The following is a 23,460-nucleotide window of genomic DNA, read 5'->3' on the forward strand; positions in this document are numbered from 1 at the left end:
TTGTAACAGTAATTTGTGTGTGTATTTATTTATTTATGTATAATATAATATATATATTGGCTTTATCCATTTGGTTATCAATAGAAATATATTTATTCCAGACGTTTCATTTCCATTGCTATCTCAATTTCACTCACATCTCTCTCACTGCAAAAATAATCAATTAAATAAGAAATCCTGTGCTTTTTGAATCTTAATTCCGTGATTTTCGACTATAATATTCACACAAAATTGCTTTGAACTTAATCCTTAAGATTTCTGGTGTGCTATCGGAGATGCAGTTTTCTACCTGCGGGATTGTCATTGGAGATAGCTCTCGGATCTGTATGTCTCTCGCTTCTGCACAATACTATCCACTTATGTGCTATAAACAGTATCTGCGGCGTTTTAGTGTGTGCGACTTGATTTTATTTAGTTGTTACCACTCTTTCGCGAGATCTTTGATCATATTGTTGGCTATTGTTGGGAAAATGTTGCTGATTTAGTGTATGCGTTTATTTAATTTTTTTTTTCTATCCAGTGATTGTGCTATTCGCTTGAAGGATTTTATATTATATATACGAATTCTAGCGAATATGATTAATTCGACTCTTTGTAGGTGAAATCATCTTGTTGGTTTTCACCTTTTCAATTCCTTTTACCAGTTTGACGTCTGTTGATCTTAACGTGGAATAACTTGTTAAAAATCATAAAAATATAACCTTGTAATGAATTAGTATTGTAGCATCAGTGATCTGTACGTATTTTGAAGTAATGTGGATTGCTGAGTAAGATTCGGTTCTTTCTTTACTTGGATAAGCGCCTTGTTTAGCGTGCTTAAAAATGGAAATCTCGTCGTGATTTATGTCTTTCCGTTATTTTTTGCCTCACAGAGCAACCAGTAGTAATTCCATCTTAATCAGGAAGTTGATGCTTTATAGAATTAGGTCTGAAGCTGGTGATGTTTTATCTATCTTCAGATTATCAGTCCTATATTGCTAAATATGTGAGTCTGTTGTGTGTCGCTCATAGCAGGTGAGTAATTGTGCTCGGACTCAGATAAAGCTTAAAGAAAGGAATTGGGTTGGTGCTTGGATGAGAAGAACTAATGTTATTTGCAGTAGAAGGAGGAGGATTTTTCTCTTCTTCAGCTTCTGGATACTGTAAGGGATTGACACTTCTATTATTGGGTCAAAAAAACGAAGCGAAACCCATGAGAGTAACTCCGTGGAATCAATACCAGTTGGTGGACCAAGAGACGGTTCCTGATCTCCAGCTGGCTTCTGGTAAGGATAGAATTGCACGTGGATGCGCCTCATTTGGATGTTTTGGTCGTGCTGCAACTGGACTTCAGAACTCATCTCCTCTGAAAGTTGGACCTAACCAAAACCAAGAAGTCTTGTCAGAACCTACAGTTTTTGTTGAGAGTAAAAATGAAAGGAACTTGGTTGATCTGATTGACGATAATCTTAGTGCTAGGAAAATATTTAGTTTAAAAAGCAGTTTGAAGAAATCGACAGATAGTTCTGTATCTCTAGTGGCTTCCGCTGGTGTAGGTTGCACCGATAGAAGTGAACCTGAAGCATCATCTGAAATGAATTATTCTGCTGCTAGTCAAATGGGGAGGAGGAAAGTGCAGTGGATGGATGCAACTGGGGGAGAGCTTGTTGAGGTTCGGGAATTTGAGATGAGGTACAAGAACTTCATATGCTAATTTTTCCATCAAAATACTGCTATGTTTCTTGAACCCGTTCATATGCTTTTATGATTTTTTGCTAGTATGTATTGGTGTCATAAACTGTATTTCCTTAGCTTTTGGTTTCGTTAAAGTAGGTGGAACTTACACCGTATGGCTGATAGCCTGAATGATTGGTTAAGATTTATAGTTTCCACCTTTTGGGAGAGATGAGAAGTGACTATGTCATCAATTTAAATGCGGAATTAAAACTTCTAAATTGATTTCTTAAATATCGAAAAGCGTATCTATAATTTGATTGGCCCTGTTTCCTGGTGCATATGGCACAAATATCCTCTGTTACACATCATGTTAAGTTTCAAGCCACACCTTTGAATTCTTGGCGACTGGGACGACTTTAAATAAGAACTTGAACTTTCTGGTCAGTCAGGTTTCTGAAGCCCAAAGTTTTCAGAATCTGATTCAAGGTCAGCAAGGATGAAAAATTTAGGGATTTAAGTCGCGGTATTAGTTGTCTGAGGAATGTGAATGTGCCATCATGCTGACGTCTTAGGTTTTTTGATAAATCAAATAAAGTAAACTGCATGTACCATGGCCCTTGGCATGGCACCATAGACTTGCCAATTTAGATAATCTAGTGAAGTTTACTCACATAAGAATGTTCATTGCACTTCTAATGCCCTTTTTGAGGAATTTTGTGTTGGTCCTTACTGATTAGGAAAAGGCGAATGTTATAAATCTGTACATGATGTGGAATCTCATGGACATACTAGCGTGGAACATAGAGATCTATAGGTCTGTCTAGATAAGAAATTTTACTAATTTGGTTTAGTTGGATTGTTTTGTTTAAGCCCCTGTGTTCGTCCGAGGGACTCGAGTTCTGTGTTGAGAGGGTTGTATGAGATATCTCCGCATCTTTCTTTTACGTGGTTTTGATTTTCCTGTTTTATACTTGAGGGTCCTTTTAGTTTGGTTGAAGAGATTAAACTGATAAATAATATCATGATTATTAAAATATTTGAGTATGATGTAAAATAGTATTAAGTAAATAATAATTGGTTTGTTTGATTAATAGGGATAAAATGATAAATTACATTTTTATCCATTTTAGCAATTGCATGAATAAAATTTTGTATAGTAATGCCTTTTCCAATTAATTATTGGTAAATTTTTTACTTTTATTTGCGTTTTAGCCTCACTTTGGAAAGACTATACTTGGGAGTTCCAAATTGTCTTTAAAAAAAATAATATCGATGGGGTTGGTAGATATTTGTTATATCGATATCGTGGATTCGGACCAACGGCTCGGTTTATGCCACTACACCATTGGTTCCAAATTCTTCTTATATGAACCATGATAAATAGAAAACAAGTTTGTGACATATATTTGAATACCAAAATCACACTTTAGTATCTATTCCTTAAGTGGAAATTGATTGATTTTGGTAAAACGCATTTAGAAGCCGGGATAAAGTATCTCTCCAAACATTTTGGGAGAGCACTGACTTCTCAACTGATAAGGTGTTTTGTGTTATTTCAGTGACGATGAATTGGATGAATTCAATGACGGAAATGAAAAGACTTGTTCGTGTACGATAATGTAGCTACTGATTTTTACCCGGGCCTTTCATCAACCTTGTTTCTATGAAGGAGGCAACCAGTGAGATGTTGCATTAAATCCCATGTACGAAAGACCAGTTCATCTTTGCTTAAATTATCTGAATTTTCGACGCATGTCAATATACCAGCCGAGGACGGACAGTAGATCTATCATTTTCATATTATTATTGCTTTGGTTCAAATTTTTTTGCGCCGGGTATATTTTTTCCATGCCGTGTTCATGTTTGTTGTAAAGCTGGTCTGTCTCTTCGTCTTATGGGGTGTTATTTTGATTTATTTCTCTGGTATTTCTTCGACTTGGGAAACGAATGAGAAACAATTTTTTTTGTTTTTTTTGTTGGTATCGTGTAGTGAAGATACAGTAGAATTTCATTGAAACCAGTATAAAAGTCATATTGATGTTGATGTGGAGGTGAGTTCTGGCATGGAGATCTACATATTTTCCAGGATCCTCTTGGACTGTAAATCCATTCCAAGAGGATCCTGGAAAATATGTAGATCTCCATGCCAGAACTCACTGTAAATCATGATAAGTGGACATTAATATATCGAGTTCATTGTTATAATTTTTAATTATTATTTAGATAAAGATAATGTAATTATCTTAACTATGTGATTTTTGGAGTAATATGTTAAAATTTGAATTTTTAAAGTGAATTAGATAGTGTAGATACGAGTACATTATAAGGAAAAAATTATTTATTTAAATTAACAGAGTATTTTAGTACAAATTAATTGTTGTCACAAAATCGGATCACTAAACACTTGAACATTTATATATAGGATAATATCGATTTGGGTTTTATTTTTCTATGTTTCGTGGAAATAATTTAAGAAATGATTTCAGAAGATGAAAAAGTGATGTTGGGCATTTCACATTATTTAGATTGAACAGTGCATATCAAAGTATATGATAATATTTTAAGGGAGTGTGGTTAACTCTCCAAAAATTACTAACGTTATACTTCACCTTTTTATTCCATAATTTAGAAAACGAAATTTTATACTTGATTTTTCCTTCTGTGTATATATATCTAATATATAATTTTATTCTTAACTTTCTCTTTAAAAAAATCTATTGCATTTTATTTATTAAAATATTTTTAATTTAATATGATATGATAAAAGTGTGCTTAAATTTTGACACGTTATGATTATAGGAAAAAAAATAGCTTCCTCATATTTATTTTTATAAATATCATAACTAAATACATAATATTTATGTATTATATTATGCACAATGTGTGTGTCAAGTGATTAGTATATATAAGAAAGTCTTTTGCCCGTAAAATCAATACTTTTGTCATAAAAATTAACATTTTTTCACGAGTCGAGTAGATCGATGATTTATTTCATCGACTCACAAAATTGACCTGTGAGATTATTTCATAAGATTTAGAACTTATGCCTAATTTTTTAAACTTATAAAACATTTAAAATGTGGGTCTTTTAAAAAATAAATTATAATTTTTTCCACACATATATTGTTTTATAATAAAATTGAAACTATCTTAATTTTATTCTTGTGACATGAGTTGCATAATATAGTATCAGTCAAATAAAAAAAATCCAGTTGAATAAGTGATGGTGGATAAAAAAATATTAAAACAAAAAAAAAAATTAAATTATTGAATAAAAACCGAACTTTTATAACTAAAATTACAATTTTCTACTCAATAAATAAACACTCCATCTAATAAAGTCGTCAATAATTTACGATAGAATCGCTGAATCGGCATCTTCTACTCAAGGGCGAGAAAATCATCGCACGAAACAAAAACAACTCTCCCACACTTTCGTCCCCATTCACCTGAGACTTCTTCTATGAAGCTGAAGGCCTCAGCTTTCAAACTTAAATACGGACAATGAAAGTCAACCATCGTACGAGCTGCAGAGACACCAAGCAGTGCTGAACCATCTCATCCCTGCAAATTAATTAATATACGTCCATTTCTTGTAAATCATCAGCAAATTTAATATATATATATATATATATATATATATATATATATATATATATATATATATATATATGTATATATGTATGTATGTATATAACCATTAAGAGCAAGTGTGAGTACGTTGATGAAACAGTCATGAAAATGGACAAGAAGATTCCCGGGAAGTAGGTGTTTCTTCATCGAGAATTTCTCCGCCAGCCGTTTTCTGATAATGGTTTCCACCCGAGGACATGCATGAAGATTTGTAGAAGTCCCTTGAGAGTCCCTCGACTACAGGTTGAGAGTACCCCTTTGGAGCTTCTGTGTAATGGAAATGTGTGCACAGAAGAAGGAAATTAGAGAAGAGAAGCCAACAAATGGGAGAAATTAACCATGTTCTGATTTTGTTGATTCGCAGACTAAGGTCTCAATGCAAAATTGTTAAATATACGTAAATAATTTGTTTTATTTTATCAACCACATCAAAAACCGAAGTTAAACCTTGTAATATTTAATTATTCAAGTAACTAATTACAAACTCATATGTGAAGTGAATCTTATTAAGATCAGCAAGTGAAAATGAACTGAAACTATTGAAAGGTATATTTTCCTGCGTAAATACGTTTCAGTACGTAGTAATCGTAAAATATGAAATCTGGCGTTAGAAATTAGGACTGAATATATTTACCATTAGTTTTCCACATGGTGTTTAATAGTTTTAATTATTATATACGCAAGAGTTTTCAAATCAGTCCTTTTTCTGTCATTAATTTGGAAGGTTAAGTGCCCTGTCATGAGCTGGTGAAAATTGTATTTTGTGTTTAATTCATTGGAGCCATTAGATTAGAAACAATTCTCAACTGTGACACCACTCACGGGGAAAATATCTCACAAATTCTAACACACATTAGATTCTGTCATGCATTGGGATTTTTTTTCAACCGGGCACCACTTCGCAGGGAAGAGAGTATTAATTCAACTTCAGTATTTTTTTAAATAAAATAAAGAACTTCATATAAATACCATTTATTTTTCACAAATTTTTTTAATCACAATAAATACTTAACATAATTTATAGATAACAAAACGATGACTAAACATCTTGATTTATTTGTGTTCATAAAATTAAAATGTGGTCGATATATATTTTTTAGGTCGTCTTTGAGCAAAGAAATGCTAATAAAAGTAATGCACTTTTGTTTAATATATTATTGTAGGATGAATGAGAATGATTATTTTCAAATCAAAGAAATAAATAGTTTAATATAGGCAACAATTTGTGTGAGACGGTTTCATTTGTGAGACAGATATATTATATAGGTCATCCATGAAAAAATATTATTTTTATGCTAAGAGTATTATTTTTTATTGTGAATATCGATAGGGTTGACCGATCTCACAGATAAAGATTCGTAAGACCGTCTCACAAGAGACCTACTCTTTAATATGTATAAATGCTACAAGATAAAATATTTAAATGTAATAAAAACATTTAGATTTAAACAAAGTATTGAATTAGTCGATCCTTAAAAAAGGAAATAAACAAAGTTCATAGCTAGTTTAAATAAAAATACGATAACCCAACTTTTTATTAGGAAAAGTGTGCGCGAACACACACGTAGGTACTTATTGGCATGGGGTCAAATAAAAAACTCATGCAAATCCTTAAAATGCCGAGAGCGAACTCTCCTTTGTCTCTTCCACAATAGAAGAGAGCCACAGATTGTTCGAATTGTTCGCCGAGCAATTCCCACGAATCTCCCCTTCTTTCCCTGTCAGTACGCTCAGCTGCGACATCTTTATCATCGCAATCACAAATTTCTCGAAAAACAATGTCTGATTCACCGCGAAGCTGGTGACAATCCCCCGAGTCCTGGAATCCGTGTACAAGTCCTGGTCTGAAGTGAACAGTCCCTGACGATTCATCAGATCGACGTAGTATTTGTTGTCAAATGTATCCGGCGATCGTATGTCCAGTACGGTTGTGTTGTCTGTGTTTGCGGCGGGGCAAGTTGTTTTGAGGTTTCGGGCGAATGTCTGGTCCATGGTAGGATCTTGGGAAGGATAGAGGCGGCTCGTGAAGGAGGTGCAGTGGCCGATTCCGATTGTGTGGCCGCCAGAGAGGGCGACCACGTCCGTGGCGGTGAAGTTCTTGGTGGCGAGAGAGGTGAGGAGGGCGGTGGTGTTGCTTGACGGCGGAGGAAGGTTGGCTAGGGTTGCGTTTATTGTTGCGAAGTTTAGGCCGTCGCGTCTGCCTAATGGAATGTCGTAATCAGGGCCACCAGCCTGTAAGTAGCATTTTAAACTAGTGTAATGAAAATTAATGAAAGCATTAACTACTCCATTAACTACCAGAAGAAAAATATATTATATGATATTGGACATTATGTTTTATTATTAATACTAAGTAATTTTTATATTAATATAGTAGTGTGCAAACCACGTTAATAGGGATAATCACAATAGGTAGACTGTGTAATTGACTCTTCTTAAAAATTATTAGTAAAGATAATTGAACTCATTACCTATATTGAACAAACACTCGTTTATTTTATCAACTTACTCTCTGATGATAACAATTTTGATTGAAAATACAACACGTTTAAAACTGTATAATAACATTTTAAAAGTCAAGAGCCGCGACACTAGCCCAAATCTCACTCTTGGTCCACTTCTTGATGTCGTGTTGAATGCTCTTGTTTATATGTTCGTTATTGTATATTAATTTTCCAAAATATATATTAGATGACAGAGAATAAAGCCTTCTAAAAAAATTAAAACCTTAGAATTCCACACAATGTATTATTGTGTCCATATAAATTATGATATTTGATATAGTCAACTTTGCTAAAATTTCTCAATTGTTTTTCCTTTTCACAATATATATATATATACTTTTTTATAATAAAAAATATATATTCTACCATGACTTTATTGCTGGTAACATGTCCATATATTTGCTTAAGGATGTTTTTTTTAAAAGATTAAAATAAAATCATAAAAAGAATTTGATGAATGTACATTTAAATCTAGTGAGTCTAATAAAGCTTACGAGCTCAATCAAAATAGCAAAATCTTCAAGAAATTAATAAGATTACTCCATATAATCCACCAACAAGCTAATGAAATTAAACTGAGTCATTTCTTGAACTACTTTTTTTTCTAGTTTTACATATCCTTTTTTTCCATTTGTCTATGGGAGCTAGCATGTATAATTTATGGTCGTATTCTTGCTATTAAATGAATGAAGAAAATATGGCAACATATACATGTAATATTCCTTCCGTGTTTCTAAGGTTTGTTATTACTCACAAGATAAACAGAATCCCGAGCTGCAAGAGCAACAATATCAGCACAAGAAACAATTCCACCGCACTCCTTCTGCACTCGTCGTCGGAGATCCTCGATTATCTTAAAGGCCTCAGCCCTCAAACTCAAGTTGGGAGGTGCAGACTGTTCGCTGGGGCCGCTGGCGGATCCATCTAGCAGCACTGAACCATCACATCCCTGCGCCAATATTCACTCCATATTTCAAATGCACATATAATCAACCCACACACAGATTCTTATAAATTTCAAAATTTTAATTTCCAACATCTTTATATGGATAAGCTTTAAGATACATATATATATATATAACCTGGACAAAGCAATCATGGAAATGGAGACGAAGCAATCCAGCGGCTTGGCCAACATCCTTCTTGAACACCTTCTTGAGCTGTTTTCTGACAATGGATTCCAAGGTTGGACATGAAGAATCGTAGAAATTCCATGAAAGTCCATCAACTATAGGTTGAGATCCTGATTGAGCACTGGTAGAACGAAAACTTGTGGACAGAAGAAGATAATTAGATAGCAAGAAAAGCAAAGAAGTCCAAGAAACCATGTTTTTATTAGTTGATTTAGTGTACGTGTTTCCGAAACTTAGGTTATTTGTAGCCATAATAAATCAATAAATAAATGACAACGAATGAGCTAGCCCGCCACCAATCACCAAATTGACCACGTTGCTCTCTCTTCCCTGTGCCGCGCTGAATTTGGTGACGAGCGAACATATAATTTAATCATATGATATATTAACACCCATAATGAATTAATTAACTTTTTTTTATGTCATATGATATATTATATAAATGAGGATTTGCAATATTTTCTTATAATTAATTAAACTGGCATCATTCAAAGTGTCACATATATATGAGAAATTGAGGTCAAATCGGACAACTCAAGCGATTTGGAGCTCACCACCCCGAATCAATTTACACGTATGACAGACACCAAGCATCATATTCCCCCATATATAGATAGTGCACTCAAAGAAATTTTGATAAAATGATCCGTCAAGTTGCCATGAAATTTTGGAATTTTTATTTGAGGATGACAACCACCCGTTGGTGAATATATTCCACTTATTTCTTTTAGAAAGCCACGATGGTGTTTGGTTTTTCTCCTTTGTTTTCAAACTCTCATTTTTTCCCCTTCCACGGAAAACTTTTTCTTGATAATTTGTTAGGCTATCATGATTAGGGGCGTTTCTTTTGAATTGATACAGATGGAACTAAAATCATTAATTACATATAAAAATATGCTTTTAGTTTTAACAATAAGTTTATAAATTTATGAAATTGATGTTTGATGTAATTTCCCATATTTTACATGTTCTCGGAAATTGATCCGAACAATGTTGGCCAGTTGTAATTTTGGCTAGAAGCTATTGTTTTATAATTTAATGAATTCATTATTGATAGCCGTTTCTTTAATTTATGCCTGAAGCTAAGATACGTCCACATGGAAGATTTTTTTTTCGTTTATTTATTCGTTTTTTTCTAAAACGAAAACTCCAGTTGTTTTACTATTCAATGTTATGAGAAAGATATCCGATATGAACTCATTCATGAAAGATATTATTTTCAATTATAAATATAAATTGATCGACCTGTTTCACTAATCTATATTTGTGATATCTTTTCACAAGAAACATACTCTATTTCTAAAACAAATAATATCTATTTAGAAGTTATAATAAAAATCATTAGGAAATAAAAACATATGTATATTTGAGGGTAAATGCCAAGAACACTTTTTGGTTTCGAAATTATATGACTAAAAACTAAAATGGATGTTAGTAGTCAATTTAAAGTACTATTTTCAAAGTTAAACGCGTAAATATTTTTATGTAAAATATTAAAATAAACTACATCGTTGAATTAATAATGCAATATGTATTTTAAAAGATATATGAAGAGAGAGCGTTGGGTGCAATAATTATCTTAGGTGAATAGAGCAATCGAATCGTGAATCTTGTGTTGTTGTACGGTTTAAAATATTTGAGTTTCACAGTTACCATTAGCTAGAACTTTTGATAAAGCGGTAAACGATTGGTCATACAATTGATATCATAATCAATGTCACGGGTTCGATTCTCATTTAATGTAAGGAGTACAATTATTAGGAGGGGGATTGTTGAGTGCAATAATTGTCTCAACTTAGTAGAACAATTGAAATATGACGCTTGTGTTGCTGTACAGTCTAAAAATTTTGAGTTGCACCGTTACTACCAGCTATAACATTTGATAAAACGAGAAGTGTTATGTCCAACTAGTATAATTTTAATCAAATACGAGGGTAGGGTAGAAGAGGTCATTTAGAAGCTAAATTCATAAATTAGGGGGCAAAAGTCCAATCAACAAGTTATTAAGTCGTGGTAATTTCCTAACTATGGCTCGTAGAGAACACGTATCTCCATAAATTGATTTTTAATTGGTTTCAAAGAAATAGACTTCTAGGCCTTGAAATTGATGGTAATTTAATTTTAATAAGATTGAGTAACTTTCGGTAGAATAATTTGACTGAGATTGAGTGACTTTCGGTAGAATGCATGGGAATAGACAGTGACCTAAAAATCAAGTATATAATATTAAGTTAAATATTTAAAGTTTTTGAGAAATAAAAATTACATGCCCTGCCTTCTCAATCTACCGAAGCTACGGGCTAAAACTCGCATGACACGATCGCTAGCATGCACGCACGCGCGCGTGCACACACACACACACACACACACAGATATATATATATATATATATATATATATATATATATATATATATATATATATATATATATATATATATATATATAATTTGATGTCAATCTCAAGATCAAAAGAGTGAAATCATCCGTTGATGTTCATACAGATGAAACAATTAACAGAGGATAGATATACAATCGAATGTCAAACGAACGAACTGGCTTCGATGCGGAGACGATTCTGGATTATTCAACAGGAACATTAATAAAAGAAAAATAAGCTGAATGGAGAACATGAGTTTGCAAATTCTTGCAAAACCCATAATCGGCTATGTTCCAACAAGAAATCTCCAAACATAATAAAAGAACCCAAGTAATCTGGATCAAGATCCTCTACTGTGGGGAACCCCACAGTAGATTATTTGAGCGTCCTTTTTTAGTTCTGTTGTCGTAATGATATATTGTCTCATCATCTTCGATTTCTTGTGGAGTTCATTTTCTTTATTGTTATAGAAGATACCCATTTTCCGCGCGAGAGAGGTGTATACTTTGCATGAGAGTTCTCTGTGTCTTGTTCTTGTACACTACCACTTGGGAGAAGCTTTCGTGTCCCTTTTCTGGTGCCACTGTTCCAATGTTTTACTAGTTTTTCAACAGCCTCCACAACCATTGTCGTCAAAATGTCATTGGCGTTGCACCACGTCCTTTTGCATAAAACCATGTGTCATATGCCTTGAAGGGTGTGTCCCATCACTTATCATAGAAAGGTATGTCCTCTAGATATATCCCTTGGCTTATGAGGCTCATTCTTTAAATAGTCAATGCATTCATTGGTCTTCTTCTTTTTCCTGCATTTGCATTCTTTTCTTTCAAACTCGAAAGCATCGGCATATCTTTGTTCGCTGACATCCAAAACTTGTAGTGCTGCAATTTCTGGTTTAGAGTTGTTGTATTTTGGGGACGATTGTCGTTTCGTATAGCACGTGAATACGGGCAAATTCGTCATGCGGAAAAAAGATTTTCCTTGCCTCCATTCGTATTGTTCTATGTTCCAAAATTAATCGGGAAACATATATATTACAACACCAAACGTGCAACATAAGGGAAACACCTAAAACGGCTACCAAATCGGAACCAAACCAGATTCAAAAAAAGGAAAGGCAGGAAAACAATCACATATAACCAGGTGAAAAGCTAAGCATATCCACAATTATTACAATATAACCATTAAATAACAATCAAATCCAAACCATAAACACCGCAATGATGCAAGCATTCTTGAATGCTGAAATGCACTGATTATCATCCATATTTCCATGGCAAACAACGCAAATTCCACATGCATGTGATTACTTTCTTGGGAAAAATAAACAAAGGGAAGAACAAAATATCAAAAGTCCACTTCCACGACTACAATGCTTTCGAATCCAAACACTTGTGAGCCCAAGAATGTAACCACATAACAAAGGTATAACCTGGAAAGAAAACCAGAAATAGCAGGCCTTTCATATTCACATAACAATCATCTTGCTGGAAAAAAGAACAAACATAAACACGCATGAAAATCAAATAAAGGACAATTTAGTAAACAACTAATAAAACTATTTTTCAAAATATTTGAACTTATTTATTGTCTATTTTTCTTTACACTCGATAGTTTCTGTCATGGCATTGTTGGAACTAATATATCATATTCACTACGCGGGGTGCTTCGATGCTACGAGTAATGCGGCCCCCCCTAATCCAAGAGACACAAAGGAATTACATATATTTTTCACATCAGCTTAGCATACATGGCATTGTGTGAAAATAAAATATGTGATTTTTGTGTAGTCTGTGGATTTATACTTAGAGCACTACTCGTATGACAGCATGAACAAAGTCTACTTCCATAAAACTATATCAGTGTATATGATATATATATATACACAAACGTTTACAAATTCAAACAGACATCTTGATGAAAAGATCTTAATTGTTTTCATGGATTTTTTTTCGTAATAACCCCGTCTACTTAAACCGAAGGTAGATTATTTAATGAATGTAATAAAGATTAATTTACTATACTATGTATATAACACCCGCATTAATTGAATTACAAGTGCCGCTATATATAACAATCGATTTCACCTCAAACAATAGCACCACCAAATTCTTGCAGGAAAACTAAAATGGTTTCCTCGACAAAGGTACTCATTTGCCTTGTTGTTCTTTCTTTCTCCACCTTTTCGCTTTCACAAACCAATGGCCAAAAAACGAAGCCGAACAAAGATTCCATACCTGCATCCACGCTTCCAAAATCGTTTATATTGAAGGACATTGATTTAGAGTTGGGCTTTGAATCAGAATCAGACTACGACCCAATTTTACCCTTGGATTCAAAATGGTCCATGGCACCTAGCTCTGGACCAGCCTCGGCTCCACATTCGCCCCCTCGTCCAAAAGCATCCATGTCTCCATCGCAAAGCTCTGAAACAGAACCACCAACAGAACCAGATGATGGTCTTACACCAAGTTCTAAACCAAAATCATCCATGTCACCATCACCGAGTTCTGAACCAGACTATGAAACAGAACCGCCTATAGAATCAGACGACGGTCCTGCACCAAGCTCAAAACCAAAACCATCCATGTCACCATCACCAAGCTTCGGACCAGATTCTGAAACAGAACCGCCCACAGAACCAGACTGATGGTCTTGCACCAAGCTCTAAACCAAAACCATCCATATCACCTATCACCCAACTCTGAACCAGACTCTGAAACAGAATCGCCCACAGAACCAGATGATGGTCTTGCGCCGAGCTCTAAACCAAAACCATCCATGTCACCATCACCAAGCTTTGCACCAAATTCTGAAACAGAATCAGACGACGGTTTTGCACCAAGCTCTGAATCAAAACCATCCATATCACCATCACCCAGCTCTGAACCAGACTCTGAAACAGAACAGTCCACAGAACCAGATGATGGTCCTGCACCAAGCTCTAAACCAAAACAATCCATGTCACCATCACCAAGCTCTGAACCAGAATCTGAAACAGAACCACCTACAGAACCAGATGATAGTCCTGCACCAAGCTCTGAACCAAAACCATCCATATCACCATCACCAAGCTTCTGAAACAGAACTGCCCACAGAACCAGACGATGGTCCTGCACCAAGCTCTAAAGCAAAACCAACCCCTGAACCAAGTTATGCACCGACTAAATCAGACGACGATCCAAATTCAACCACAAGACCAAGCCCTGAACCAAAACCCACCATAAAACCAGTCCCCAACCCAGAACAAGGCTCAGAATCACCCTCCATACCAACAACAAAACCCACATTTCCATACCAAACAGTCAACAATTTTTGTCTTTACAAACGACTGAGTGTGAATCGGATCTTCTGCCTCAAGGTGCTCAAGAACCCTAAAGCTGCCAATGCAACTGCAGATGACTACACTCCCCTATTGCAAGTAGCTACACAGGCAACAACGCGCCATGTTATCAAAACCTTAAAATACCTCAAAACACTGTATAAAGAAAAGACAATGGATCCGACTCTGAAACCATCCATAAGAGAATGTGTGATAGCTTATCAAGAAATAGCAGAATACATCAAACTTGTGTTAGCAGATGCCGGCCAAGAGTCGGCCATTGCAGGATTAGACGGTGAAGTGATCTTACAAGACATAAACCGTTGCACTAAGGCCATGCCAAAGGAAAAAACCTACTGAGGTTGGTGTAAGGAATCAGATTGCTAAGAATTATGCTCACCTCCTGATTGACATTGCTGATAATCCCTGAACATGGAATAGGTGACATGATAATGAGAATTCATGGTCAAGTTTATGGGCTTAGAGTAATATCCCATAGAATAACCGATGTTTATGATTTACATTAGTGAGATGCACGCTCACTTTAAGAGTTTATTCATTTTCTTTGTATGTGAATTGGTCTCCTTAATCGTCCTAAAGAACTCTAGTTGCAAACCACCACGGCCTTCTTGAATTGCGTTTATTTTAACCCCCATTTCCAGATTTTTCCAACAAAATTCAAAACTTAAATACAACACACACTCTCATAATCGTATGGGTAAATAACATGGATACTGAAGGAGGTTAAATTACACCTGCCTCCCAAGGTTTTCCGAATTGAAAAACTGAGGGAAAAAAAGATTTATCGGTGGAGTGACATATATAAGGTTACAATCCCTGCTACAACAGGTGTAGCCGCAATGACAATGGGATGTACGGTGAAAACATAAAAAGATCGAGAAGTTTCAGAGAGTCGTGGAAATATTTAATAGTAGGAGTCCACAAATGAACAAAACTAAAGAAGTAATTGGTGTAATTTACCCTTAACTGTTCTAAACTTGTCCTTCTATTGCTCAACAAAACCCCGCACAAAAGAATACAATGTCTGGGTAGTGAAAAAGCACTTCAGATGATGCACAGACCGTTGTGCAAAGAGGAATATCAATGTTCTTTTTTTGTATCCTTTTTTACCTTGAAAAGTAAAGAACATAATCAGACACCACCACATGCAAGAAAATTACTACATTGGAGATCCCTTAAATTAGTAGGGCCGCTGCCATAGATTTGATGAAATCGAGGCATTAGTTTGACTGCTTCACAAAGGTCATTTACACCCACTCCAGCCTGCCGTGGTGTTCCACGAGATGCTGAATCTTACCATTTGGTAAGAGTTCTTGTTTCTTAACTTTTGCATTCTTAGTGCTACACTTCACTGTAAATCTTGGCAATGGCCTACTTTGCTCTTCTGTGCTACTTGAAATATCTGGCGAGTTCTCAACAAGAAACTCATCAGCGACATCTCCATCTTCATCTATTCTTAGGCGCCTTGCATACCAATTCAAGCCCTGAGCAATTAGGATTACAAACCAACATAAGGCGCACATGTTAAACAAGTCACTAACCATATGCATAATCATTCCAAATGAAAAAATAAATAAATTAGACGCAACTAGACAAGGTAAATAATTTGTGTGTCCATATAAATAAGATTACATATAAATAAGAATATTTGGATACGAACTTTGGCCACACTCCTCTAAGCAGCAGTATATTCTATTAAAAGACTTGCTGTAGGATACAGGACAATATAGGTAGCTTTTCACATCAATGGAAATTTTATTCAGTAAAAAGTAAAAACAAAAGAACAATAAATATAAAATCTCGACTGACCAATATAACCATGTTACTGCTTTTGGGCACATTTTGAAGACCGCTATGCAGATTAAGTCATTTCTGACAGTGCATTCTGGTGGCACCCCAGATTTTCTAGCTAAAATGGTCGAAAGGCTTGCTATCATACATTTCTGAGGTATTCCAGGTGTGTGAAATACATATGAATAACTTACGTTTTAAGCAGAATGAGAAAGATGCACAAAGCAAGTCTTGATTCACCAGACTAGGCTGCTCAAGTGATGCCCATTTTGTGAAGCACCATAAAATACATAATATACAGCATTTCGGAGATTGCATTTCAAATTATTTCTTAACTAAGGATTTGAAACCCATTATGATAATTTGAATTCGTAGATAAAGGATTTCTAATATTAGAAGATTATTCATATAAGTAGTACATATTTCTACTACATATTTAATATATTTTACCCTGAAAATTTGTTCATCCAAATGCAGCCGTAGTCCCTTCCCACTCTTCATCCTTTGAGATATTACCCTTCCCTCCCATTCATACAAGCAAAGAACATCAACTTCACTAGAAACAAATCTTTGGGCACTATTATCTACCAAATATGGCCTTTTTTAAGATTCTGAGAATGGTAATTACCTTTGTTCCACGTATCTTATGTGACATTACAAATTAAAAATTAACATTAGCATGCAGCCTGTCATGTTTAATACTCACTGGTAGAGGAAAATTAACCTCTAGATAAATTCAATGATATAATACAAACAAGAGCAACTGAAACTACATGTTTGCTATTGCTACCGAGTAATCGAAGGTAACATACAAAAATGTATTACCGCGAAAATAATACAGCATGCTAGCTGTGAGCATATAGTAAGCATTGGCCTATGGGAAAGCATTCCTTTAAATCAACCCATTTTTCAAGCTGTCCTACATCATCACTTTAATCTTGATAGTTGAAAAAGAGATGTTATTTTTTAAGCAATACAAATCCACGTATTTCTAAAGTGACCATTACATATGAAAGTCAACATTTCAGAAACTAAACTGCAAAACAGATGCTACTGTTTAGCTTCTATCTGAACCGCACAACAAAACTAAGGATGGTAATTTCCTCCGAACCTGTTGGAAGATCCGATACCCGACCCGAATAGAAGAGGGTATGGAAGGATTTTTAGACCCGATTAAATAATTGGGTAATCGAGTATGGGGATTTTCGGGTTTGGGTATGGAGGTGGGTTTGATATAACCCGACCCATATCCGACCCGAATACCCATTTAAATTAATATATATAAATATATGTATATATAGTAATTATATTTATTTATATTAAAGATTCATCTTCTCAAATCCAAGTAAATCGGTACTTTTTCTTTTCTCCTTCCTTTTCACTTTCACTTTTACCTTTCAAGGTTTTACCACTCTTTTATTTTTCATTCAATTTCTCATCTTCTCCACTGGTAAGTTTATTCCATGTTTGACTTCAAAAATTGAAAAATATTATATTTCTTGATTATGGTTCATTGTATTCATTTTTTGTTTGCATATTTCCCAATTCATTTTAGGGTTTTTTTAACCAATTAATTTTGAGAGTTTGGAATGTACGTGACTTTGTTTTTTTTATTGGTTTTCGTTTTGTTTTTTTTTTTTAACTTGGGTTATTTTTAATCTTTTGTTATTTTTTCTATAAAGTTTATTTTGGAAATTTTTATCATTAATAATTTTTCTTATTGTCCATTTAAATAATTTTTTAAATATTCATAATTTCATTGAAACAATTTAAATTTGAAAAAATTCAACTGTATATGACAATAGGATATTTGGGTAAGGTATGAGTATCCGATAATCCGATTGGTATGGGGATGGAGATGAAATCAATACCCAATGGGTATGAGGATAAATTTAATAAATGAGTATGGGGATGGATGTATGAAATTCGACCAATACCCTACCCATTGACATCCCTAAACAAAACTTTCACACAACAAAGTGGTTCACAGAAGAATACATAGTGTTTCCTAGTAATTTCAATCCTACTCTTATTTGTTATTTAAAACTGAAAAATAAATCAAGATCTCCTTAAATGAGAACCTTTTTCCTTTGGCCTACACATGCAAAGAAAATAGTGGTTCGAGCCTTTGTCTTAAGATTCAAGAGAAAAATGATTTCCCATGTATATATGTGTGTGTGTGTGTGTGTGTGTGTGCGTGTGTGTGTCATATAAAGGACCTAAACCCTCTTTCCATAATTACCTACAATCTGCAACTGCCAATAATTTAAAGTCGTCAGCATTGCTGAAGATTAAGAAAATGACTCTATTTTGTGGAATTGTCAAATAAATGAGAAATAAACCAAAACATTTTTCAGAAATCAAAAGACAATTTAAGTCATATGTGTTATTTATTAACCAAAAAGACAAGCCTTGCTGGAACTGTACCAAGTAAAAAAGGAATAGATATCGGCAAGGTAAAACTTTTCAAATCAACCTACTCTGCAGGTGATCATGTATCTCTAGAACATCACATTTTGCAACATAAAACTAGCATAAGCCGATGGATTCTCAGCATCCTAAACAATTAGAGTCCAGAAACCATCATATGTCACGAATCAAATCAAACAATGTGCACATTGTCTTAAAAACTTAAGAATTAATACACAGGAAAATCAGACCTGTAAGAGCAGAATTATACTCAAATCTCAGATAATAAAAATACGGTATACAATCCCAGCAATTCAACTTGGACGAACTTTGAAAAAACACATTATCACAAAACAAAACAAAAAAGCATCATAAAATGTAATATGTCTTCTAACAATCAGACAAACCTGAAGTCCACCGTCTCCTTCGGGGCAGGGTACAAGAAGGGGAGGCAGCGGAGCCCGCTCCACCGGGACCTGAACTGCTACACTGAAGCCTTTACGGGGAAGACGATGAGCTGGAGCGGCAAATTCAGCATCCATCGGTGAAGATCCCGAAGCAATGCTTGCGCCGGCAACGGGCTCGTGATGTTGTTGTTCCTCGTCTTTCCCAAAACCAAGCATCCATGTTAATTTTCTGAAAACCTTCATCCTCCCGATTAGGTATAGAAAACACACATTTACAAACAACCCAGAAATTTGGCCGCTCAAATTGACTGAGAGATTAGGATTATAGAAATTGAGGAGAACAAAACCACAGCAGGTTTCGTGTGAGAATTGGGAACAAATACAATCACCAAAAAGTTTTTACATTATAATTTCGGATTATTTATTTATTACGACTAATCGTATATATATATTATGCTTTGGGTTATATTTAATTCTTTCCCTTTACCAGACTGGATAAACCTATACAATTAACTAAATATGAGGCCCAATATGAAACCCATCCCCTCCTAAAACTACTATCACGTGGGCTGGGCTTAAATGAAATAACAAAAAAACAATCGAAGTTAAAGCCCGATTACATATACACATTGCAACAGTGTCCCTGGGTAGGATAATTGTGGTTGGTCATTTGGAAGTGCTTTACAAGAAGTTAAAAGTAAAAGACTACTCCATCGTGACTTACTATCTTAAAATTTGGGTACACAAATTATATAGATCAATGCCAAAATGCTCTGAGTTCTAAAAAAGTTTAGAGGTGCAATATCGAAAGGGAATGAGTTCATGCAAGTGTTCGGAGTAGTTGCATTCAAGACCGTTTCTCGTCTTGAATCGACTATGTAAAGACCAATGTTCTTTACCCGGGTTACTCATAAATTTGCTGACCAATCTAACAGCATAAACCAAGTCTGGCCTTGTACAAATCATGGAATACATCAAGCTGCCTGCCTACATCACTAGCATAGGGGATGGAATCCATGTAAGCCTTTTCATCATCTGTTTGAGGTGACTGATTTTGAGGAGAGCTTAAAGCGGTAAGCTTTGTGGCCTTGAACTTGTTTACAGTTTTTCATATCAAACCTTTCGGTTACCTTCTGCAGATAACCCTTTTGGGATAAAAACAGTTGCCTTCGTTTTCTTTTCCTCTGTATCTCCATTCCCGAAATTTGTTGATCTGGACCAGGATCTTTCATTTCAAATATTTTTCCTAGTTCTTCCTTGAGTGAGTTTATTTTATATTTATCCCTGCATGTTAATAACATATCATTTTCATACAAGAGTAAGAATATCCTTGCACCTTGGCAGAATTCTTGTGTAAACGCACCAAACATACTCGCTTCTTTTGGATCCGTGTGTCAAACATAAAGTCATCAAATTTTTAGTACCATTACCTTGGTGCTTGTTTGAGTTGATACAAAGATTTATTCAATTTACACACTAATGGTAAATCAGATTCAACCTCAAGCTTTTCATGCTGGCTCAAATGGATTTCTTCTTCAAGATCTCCATGTAGATAGACTGTCTTCACATTTAATTGTTCCAGCTCAAGGTCTCCTCTTGCGACCACTGATAACACTGTACGTATGGAGCTTCATGTGTTTCACTACAGGTGAGTAGATTTCAAGAAAATCCATTACCTCTATCTGTGACAAGTCCTTAGCTACTAGCCTAGTTTTGAACCTTTGGCTTCTCTACACCAGGTATTCCTACTTTCTTCTTGAATATCCACTTAAATCCTCCTAGGGCTTTGGCAACCTTCTGTTGTACAAGGATGGCGGACATCCTCCGTCTCCGTATCGAGAAATCTCCCTTGCCGACAAACCTTTCAGCTTTGATCTTGGCTGCCATTATTCACCGGATTAACAAAGCAACCGAGGTTCTGATACCAATTGTAGTGAATAACAGCGTATTTGTTCAAGATTTATCGCAGACAATGACGACTCAATTTCGAGTTCAAGATATAACCAAGAAGATACACAGTAATTCAAGACTCGCAATTTACATGGTTCGGCTCAATGAAAGCCTATTATTGATCTCAAGAATGTAGAGTACAATTACACAACTCAGAACACATTTCCCTAGTTTGAATTCTCTCAAACAAACTCTACCAAATATGTGTGTGATCAGTGCACTCTATCTTGGCAGAAGACCAATTTCTCGAGTCTATAACTTCTCTCGACACTTGCTCTCAATTTTTGTTTTCTGCCTTTGCCCTTGTTTTTCAAGTATACAAGTTTCTCTATATACCCTATGGACAGCAACTGCCAACCAATTGAGTTTCTAGGTTAGTCCACTTGAGCATATCTCTTCTTGACCGTTAAGTCTGTTACAGACTTGAACTTCATGATCCGATGAAGTGTATGACATATCTTATCACACCATCAAAATCAATATATTACAAGGAATAAAACAATCTGCTCCACTTTGTACAATGTTTCTGTTAAGCAAATATGTAGGTTCTTTTTTAACAAAAAATGCAGAATTCAACGGTTTTGATTAAGGATAGTAATCTACATTTTTCTTATTTTATTTTGTATATGAAGAAAAAAAGTCAAACCAAGTGATATGTCACATAAATTCGATATCCAATCTAATTATAATTATTTCAATACCTTCATTCTATTTTGATCCATTTAGCATCCGCATTGACGGATATCTTAAATCATTTCAAAATTATAATAAATTAGTACCAAATGCAACAATATTTTAAAGATCGTCCCAAAATAGATAGCCACTATCTTATTTTGTGCATACAATTTGTTATTGTAATTTTTTTTTATTTTTGCTATATAATCTCATATTGTAGAGTCCAATCAAAATCATTTCAAAATTATAATAAATCTCATATTTTTGCTTAATATTGGCGATAAAGAAGCCGTGTCGATTTGATTCAAGGGAGAGAGACGGAAACTGATCAAAATTGTTCCATGTACATGGAAGAATATATAACTTAAAAAAATTATTAAACTACGGGGTTTTGATCGTCTTTTTGCCATTATTATTAATTCAAATGATTGACAAATAGTGATTATTAACAATATATTTAAAATCATAAATATTATATTTTTTAAAAAAACGATTATGTATGTATGAGATTGTGGTGTTAAACGTAAAGTTTACATCATCGTTACGATACAAATTAATTTTTTTTTAATAATAGTCTCATTTTATATTTATATTATATTATATTATATTATATTATATAGTGAAGTGTGGGGTGACAAAAGCAAAATCTACTTTGACACGTAAACCTCGAACTTAATTACTCGTGCATGCGCATTGTTGTCAAACGAACTTTGGTTTGGTATTTTACGTAATCTAAATTTGTATTTATAATTAAATCCAAGATTGCAAGATAAATCCAAGAAAACGAACACAAACCTAGAATAAACGAAATTCGGAAATTAATAATATAAATGTATGTACGTGTGTATACATAATGACGACAATCCAAGAATAAAATTAAGGTATGAAATCGGAGGCATAAACATTGCTCTTCCCTCAAAACTCATGTTTCAATATAATGGTGCTTCAATATGCACCTGCTACTAATAATCTGTACCAATAATCTGTACCCTACGTGTGTATATTATATATGTACACCAACTTACTGGTAAACTTATCATAAAATAACACAAACTTTTGTTAGAAGGTCAATGTGGTCAATTTTATGAGATGTATATCTTATTTGAGTCATCCATAAAAAAATTAATTTTTATGTCAAAAGTATTACTTATTATTATAAATATGATTATAGTTGACACGTCTTAATTAGATCGTCTTCCAAGAGACAGCTACTAATAAAATAATTAGAAAGTTGAGAACTCATTTCCTGAAACTCTGAACTTGAAATGAACTTGTTCATTTAGGAAGCCAATTCAATTAAAAATAGATGAAATATTTTAATTATAGACTTCATTATTATTATTTGGAATGGAAATAGACTTTATTATGTTAAATTTTAAAGAGAAATATATGTTTATTGTGAAGCCAAAACACGAAACTGGCCGATAATGGTTTATGAATGACTATTTATTATTATTGTTAATAATAAAATTTTCTAAATGTACTTTGTACCTAAAGGTTGTCAAAGCGTATATTACAAATTTAGAAACATGGCTTCCACCTAAAAAATAAAAATAAAGATAAAAATAAAATCTGCAGAA

General features: G+C 34.2%; 3 protein-coding genes across 5 annotated transcripts; 1 reads left to right on the plus strand and 2 right to left on the minus strand.

The window, feature by feature from the left end:
* The first annotated feature begins 105 nt into the window (after window positions 1-105).
* LOC140817160 (uncharacterized) lies at window positions 106-3,698 on the plus strand. 3 transcript variants are annotated; one of them, XM_073176791.1, is made up of 4 exons: window positions 107-324; window positions 873-926; window positions 1,015-1,671; window positions 3,216-3,698. In XM_073176791.1, the coding sequence occupies exons 3-4, from the start codon at window positions 1,088-1,090 to the stop codon at window positions 3,277-3,279; spliced, it is 648 nt and encodes a 215-aa protein (XP_073032892.1). In that variant the 5' UTR covers window positions 107-324; window positions 873-926; window positions 1,015-1,087; the 3' UTR covers window positions 3,280-3,698. The 3 variants fall into 3 exon arrangements, with proteins under 3 accessions (XP_073032890.1, XP_073032892.1, XP_073032891.1); XM_073176789.1 differs by lacking the exon at window positions 873-926 and having other exon boundaries at window positions 106-324; XM_073176790.1 differs by lacking the exon at window positions 873-926 and having other exon boundaries at window positions 1,012-1,671.
* Window positions 3,699-6,713: 3,015 nt separating this feature from the next.
* On the minus strand, window positions 6,714-9,344 carry LOC140817017 (peroxidase 12). The gene is made up of 3 exons (XM_073176573.1): window positions 8,876-9,344; window positions 8,548-8,742; window positions 6,714-7,521 (listed from the first exon to the last, which is right to left on the minus strand). Exons 1-3 carry the CDS (start codon window positions 9,176-9,178, stop codon window positions 6,901-6,903), a joined length of 1,119 nt encoding a protein of 372 aa, XP_073032674.1. The 5' UTR covers window positions 9,179-9,344; the 3' UTR covers window positions 6,714-6,900.
* A 6,427-nt stretch (window positions 9,345-15,771) lies between these two features.
* On the minus strand, window positions 15,772-19,658 carry LOC140816413 (uncharacterized). The gene is made up of 2 exons (XM_073175662.1): window positions 19,256-19,658; window positions 15,772-16,132 (listed from the first exon to the last, which is right to left on the minus strand). Exons 1-2 carry the CDS (start codon window positions 19,496-19,498, stop codon window positions 15,896-15,898), a joined length of 480 nt encoding a protein of 159 aa, XP_073031763.1. The 5' UTR covers window positions 19,499-19,658; the 3' UTR covers window positions 15,772-15,895.
* Window positions 19,659-23,460: the final 3,802 nt, after the last annotated feature.

The sequence above is a fragment of the Primulina eburnea genome, chromosome 16 (genome assembly GCF_022965805.1).
Source record: "Primulina eburnea isolate SZY01 chromosome 16, ASM2296580v1, whole genome shotgun sequence".
NCBI lineage: Eukaryota > Viridiplantae > Streptophyta > Magnoliopsida > Lamiales > Gesneriaceae > Primulina > Primulina eburnea.